This window comes from Pinus tabuliformis, chromosome 2_2 (assembly GCF_031772625.1).
Source record: "Pinus tabuliformis cultivar Carrire ecotype Pingquan chromosome 2_2, CPIR1, whole genome shotgun sequence".
NCBI classification, from domain to species: domain Eukaryota; kingdom Viridiplantae; phylum Streptophyta; class Pinopsida; order Pinales; family Pinaceae; genus Pinus; species Pinus tabuliformis.
The window spans coordinates 380,411,110-380,417,391 of record NC_142300.1 but is presented as its reverse complement, the minus strand read 5'-3'; the positions used below and the strand labels follow the sequence as shown (position 1 = coordinate 380,417,391).

Sequence of the window (6,282 nt, the reverse complement as noted above, 5' to 3'; positions counted from 1 at the left end):
AACATTCTAATTATATAACTCAAGAAATTCAAATCTTTAATTCATTTTAGCCTAAATAAAAATAATAAACCTACACTTTAATTCCCCTATCTGTTATGTATCTCCGTTATACAAGCCCTCATATTTACTAAAATCCATGAACGATGTTTTGGTGGTGATATTTACTGAGTTTAATGTGATGAGACACCTATAAAGACATCGAGGCACACGCTCATAATCATTTTCCTTTCCAAATGTGCATTGTTTCATACATATAAATGTAAAGTAGAGTTCCTACTTACAGTCGAAACAGAATCAGAAGGTAAAAAGCTGAGGAAGAATTAAAATATTTTTCTCTTTCATATAGTCAACTTCTAGACCTGCATTGTTCTAAACCTAAATTAGACACCTGCGTGACAGTGGACAAAGAACCTGTAACAAAATCTATGACACTTTAACATATAATGGATCATCTCACTCAGCGATTCCTCATTATAAAAGACAATTACCATTTTATGATATTTGTGTTATTCTAAACCCTTTTAATACAAAATACAGTTTTACCACTTTACAGTTGAAATAGAATTAAGATGTAAACCAACTTCAATGTTGCTTTTCTCTTTTCTATGAATTTCATTTAATTTTTTTTTTCTAACAGACCTGCATTGCTCCATAACCCTAAATTAGGTTCCCTCTGCTTTACAGTGAACAAAGAAGCATATAATAAATTCCATAAAACTTGAACACGTAATGGATCATGTCACTCCTGAACGATTCCTCGTTATAAAAGACAATTACCATTTTATGGTATTTGTGTTATTCCAAACACTCTTATTTTTATAATGAGAATGTTTCTTGATTATCAGACTGCAGTTCAATACAAAATGCATAAGGATACGAAATTAAAAATCCTCTTTATACTGTTCTATTTCTGACAAAGCTACAAAACCCCGAATATAAGATTGAAATATTTCATCGGAAAATAGACATCAAGAAAGCTACGATCATATACATAGTACATACATATCTTAAAATTGTTTTAAGCTTGGAATTTAAGCAACATTGAAGGAGCTAGCAGTGTTTTCTACAAATTTCCTTGCTCCTTTAAACCATCTCTTGTCACCAGCCTGAGCCTTACACATGTACAACTTTCCATCTTTAACAGTTGCAGTGATCAACTGGTGTCTCCCTCCTTCGTCACCGTCGGCCGTTCTTGTCAATACAGAAATGTTGTAATATTCCTTCCCATTGCTAACAGAGGTTGATGCCTCTAGTAAGGATGCAATTGCCACTGCATCAGGATCGAATCCTCCCTGTCAAGGGCCAAAATTTTAAATGTTATTATTGGTGTTGTTAATTTGAAATCTAATCTGCAATCTGTCAGCATGAAGAAATGTTAAGCCGGTCTTGACCTTTTATTGAAAATAGCATTCCAATCGCAAAGTTCCATTAAAGCCGATAATGAAAGAGACGTTAATAAGTGTTTTTGTGTAAATAAAAAAACATAAACCTTGGGAGCTTCCACTTCAACCAATTTGAAAATTCATTGATGTTGTAAATCCAGAGTTCTCAGCGTTAGTTTTGAATTTCCAAAAAAAAACTTTATTTGAAAATTCTACACAGCTATGGGTTGGCTAATTTTATAGGAGTTGGTTTTAGTGAGATTTTTTGGAAATTTTTATTATGGGTTTTTCCTGTTTAATTTCTCTAAAATTTGGCAGGAATTTATTGAAATCACAAGTTTGATAGGTAACTCTGCATAATCGAAGTGTCCCAACATTTTTGAGAGTGTTGAATCTATATATACAGTCAAAAAACCCGTTTAAATAACACAAATCAAGATTTCCCCTCAAAATTTTCCACAACATCAGAAAATCTAAAAAATCACACTAAAAACAACTCCAATTTTATCTATTTTAGAGATTTATAAAAAATCAACAAAATATTTTTTGATAAATTTGTGAACAAACTCTTAAAACGCCCCCACTCCAAAAAAAAATTCACAATTTAACTGAAAAATATGCCAAAGAATTTAACTGAAAAATATGCCAAAAACATTCCAAAACACATAACAAATGTTATAACTATTATAACAAAGTCATCGGTATTCTTAATTTAGTGTTATACAGGATTTATACCGTCTTCAAATGTAATCTGCCTGTCAGTATGAAGAAATGTGAAGCGAGCTTTATTTTTTATTCCATTTACTTTTATTAAAAAAGTTCTTCAAATGTAACATGTAGCCTGTCATTTTTTTTAATGTTATTTATTTATTTACATTAAAAAAAATTGTAATGGGAATCCCTAGGTTAATAAAGTGGGTTTTGGTTTTATTTTGGTTTTTTTATTTAAAGTTTTTCCTAGGTGAGCTCTTTATTTATATATATATATATATATCTGAGTGAGATTATGTAGCCTGTAATTTTTTTAATGTTATTTATTTATTTATATTAAAAAATATGTGTAATGGGAATTCCTAAGTTTTGCATATATATATATATAAATTTATGTATTTAAATTAAATAATTTATATCATTTAAGTATACTAAATTTTTCTAAATACTAAATCTATTTTAACATAAACACACCAGTTTTATCTATATTCTACTTTTTTATAATTTGAAAATAAATTAACTTAAAGAAATTAAACTTTACCCAATAATAAAAAGACTAGTAGCTTTTACCAACATTTCCCATCTTTCAATAACTCTTAATCTTTTACCATTAAATTTTGCAAATCTTTTAATAATTCAATTGATTTTACATTTATAAATTTAATTTAATCTCTTATTAAATAACCAACCTGTCTTTAATTTCAAAAAATTAAACTTTACCAATAATAAATAAAAATATTGTAACTTTAGATAGAAGACTTTTGTGACCCATAAATTTAGAAAACAGCTTTTCAGATTAATCACATCTTAAGGATTTGGTGGATGTTTAGAACCACATTAGTTGGTTCGAAACTTCGATCCAATCCTTACTATATGATTAATCCGAAAGACTGTTTTCATAAACACGGTAACTTTTTCCATCGTTCCTATCCTCCAATAACTCTTAACCTTTTACCATTAAATCTTTCAATAATTCAATTAATTTTACATTTATAAATTTAATTTAATATCTTTTTTAATAACCAACCCCTCTTTAATCAGACACCCTCATATTGAAAATAGAGTTCACCACCAACCTAAATTTTGACATACTCTGTTTCCATGACAATGCCCAAACTTAACTACTGGACTACAGCCAGAGATAATGTTGATCTTCATTTTTGCTAAGGCAACAGCATCAAAATCCTGCGGCGAAAATCATATAGCTAAAATCTATTTGAGCAAATAGACCAAAATTATACTCACCTCTGACTGTGTCTTTCCAGAGTATGCCTGTTTGCCCAACAAGAAATCCACCTGCATTCATTCAATGAGGCGGAAGAGTCCATGAGCAAAAGTGAAATATTCATGGTCGTTTGTATAAATAATAATCACAAAGGGCAGTACTTCATGGAGTAATTCAATTGCTAAAAGCTGTATTATAAAATATTAGGTAAATTAAAGAGTAAGTTTTATTGTTTGGAAAATTTTTTGGTTTATTTTTGGATTTAATTAGTTTAAATTTTTTTAAAAATTTATTGGATGAGTGAATTTGTCACTATTTAAGTATTTTTAAGAGTTTTTTAAAAATATCAATCCATATATATAATCAAAAACCATTTTAAATAATACAAATCAAAATTTAATCTAATTTTTTATCCCAACCATAAATCTATTAAAAATACCAAAACATCACACTTAAAAACTACTCAAAATTGAAATCCCAGTAAAAAAATAGCAAAGCGTTGCATATACCTGTGAAATGAATTCCTCGGGAGGACCGAAATCCTTGATGGACTTCTTGTCGGTGGGAATGACCATGACGGAGACGTTGCTGACTGCGTCTGAGTTGTCCTCGTATCTGAGTACCTGTCCAGGGTACTCCTTCTCTTTGCTGGGGTTCCATTTTGACGGGATTTGTAGGGTGAATCCCTCGCCACTGTAGGTGATGAAATCGGTGTTCTTCTTCGCGGCTCCGAACACGTTCGCTGTCGATAGCAACGATGCAGCCGTCAGATTATTTTGGAATGGGAAAATATTCTCAAAATCTACACTGCTAGTCATAGTTATGACTGATTTTACAACCAGTAAAAATGTTACTTACCAGCTTCGCCGTAGGCTGCGTCTGCGGGAGAGACCTTGCTGGTGAGGGCTGCTGCTCCAGCGAGCAGCGTGAGAGCGAGCTGCCTGCGCGTTGCGAGAGCCCTTATGATTTCTGCGTCGGCCGGCTTGAGAGCACGGCAAGAGACGGAATTCTTGGAAGGAATGAGGGACGAAGACTTGACGTATGCGGCGGGTAGAGCTGTCCCGTTGAAGGAACTCCCGCGGGAAGAGAATGAGGGAGTGCGGAGCACAATCGCTGGTGTAGCAGAAGCCATTTCCTTCCTTCCTTCGCTTTGCTCTGCTCTGCTCTGGTTATCGTTTGGTGTGAAGTGGGGAGATCTGTGGATAGGGGAAGATGGATAACGGATGAATGGAATGAGATTGGATTTCGTTGGATAAGACTTCCTGCTTTCCTATTGGCTAACACGTACGCCTCTCTTCTTGGTGATTGGAATTAATTTTTTTTGTTTAATAAATAAAATTTGCATTGTAAATAGCAAAAATAGTATTCACTAAAGCTCATTTTGAAGAGAGTTTCATAGTATATTAAAACTATATATATTTATTACAAAATTTTCATTATACCTATGTTGCTCATTTTGAACAGAGTGTCATAGTATATTATAACTATATATATTAATTACAAAATTTTCATTATAGCTATGTTATACATGATTTATCTTATTTTAACTATAGAGTTATAGAAAATTTTAGTTTTAAAAAATTAAAGTTAAAATAGAGATTTGTAGATTTATATATATTTTGGAGTTATTGAATTAGGATTTTGTAAATCTTACCATGTACAATTTTTTAGTGGAGAGGTTTATTTTACATCTCACTATGATGTGTAAGGGTTGAAATTTTGTTCATACCAACCAAAATAAAAAATTGGAAAATTCTAAAAATTAAAAAAAATAAATAACTATACAAAACATTTAAATAATATTTGTTCATAAAAAAATTTGAACGTGAAGAAATTGATCCCTCTCGGCATATTAGATCTGTATTTAAGATGGATCTATGCTGGTTTTTAGCATGATTATTGTTAAGGTTTGTAGTATAAGGAGACAAGGAGATAGATTTTGGCGATAAATTTTGAGATTGCATTTTGAAGAATGGGAGAAGAGAAGGTATCTTGTTTGGTTTTAGCTTGATACTAGTTTGTGGAGAATTTTTGTGGAGTTATTGTTTACTTGATTTGCCTCAAGAGTTTCCTAGATTTTATCAATTTGTGATAAGTTAAGAAGTATGCACTTGAATTTATTCTCTTGTGTGTGTGTCTATATATATATATATATATAGATATATAAAGCTTTTATTTGTTTAAAATTGTTTCATTGTAAATTGAATTTTCATCTAGCATTTCCATTTAGTAATTTCGAGCATTTGAATGTTTTGTTGATTGACATAAGTTAAGGCTAAAATTGTTAATGGATTTAACATTGATTTTAAAGAAGATAAGGTATATTTCATAAAGTACATTCTCAATCTAGTTTATGCTTGATAAGCCTACTTTGAGGAATGAAACTTTTTTGCACACATTTGATATCCTTTCTCTTATATTTCCTTGTTGATTAAAGAGTAAAATATTGTCCATAGTTTGACATTAAGGCTAAAATGTTAAGGGCTTTAAAATTGATCTTGAAGAAGATAAGATATATTTACTCTTGCCATAAAGTACATTCTCGATCTAGTTTATGCTTGATAAGGTTACCTTAGACAGATGAAACTTGTCTTCCTTGTTGATTGGGGTTGAAAATTAGTGAAATATTGTCCATGGTTTGACATTGCAAATTATATTTTAGGTTATCCCTAAGGCTAATAATTCATGGTACTAGAACTTCTAGAAAAGAGGTGAAATTTTTAAATTTGTGATTTCATGAAATTTCTACATGGTAGGAGAATTATCTTGTTGGAATCACTCTTTTCATGAAAGAGAGATGGTATTTTAATTATGGTGTACCTAGGAGAGGTGCATGATCTTGTTGAGGTTACTAGGTATGAAGCCCTCGGTCACTTGACAAAAAAATTTGAACCCTAAAGGGATTTTTTCTACTTAATTTACTATTGATTTTGCCTTTGAGGATTGTTTCAAAATATATAATAT

The 6,282-nt window shown here is 31.0% G+C and overlaps 1 protein-coding gene across 1 annotated transcript; it reads right to left on the bottom strand.

The window, feature by feature from the left end:
• Nucleotides 1-874: 874 nt before the first annotated feature.
• LOC149192833 (oxygen-evolving enhancer protein 2, chloroplastic-like) lies at nt 875-4,519 on the bottom strand. The gene is made up of 4 exons (XM_089404721.1): nt 4,177-4,519; nt 3,828-4,060; nt 3,339-3,389; nt 875-1,292 (listed from the first exon to the last, which is right to left on the bottom strand). The coding sequence occupies exons 1-4, from the start codon at nt 4,448-4,450 to the stop codon at nt 1,032-1,034; spliced, it is 819 nt and encodes a 272-aa protein (XP_089260847.1). The 5' UTR covers nt 4,451-4,519; the 3' UTR covers nt 875-1,031.
• Nucleotides 4,520-6,282: the final 1,763 nt, after the last annotated feature.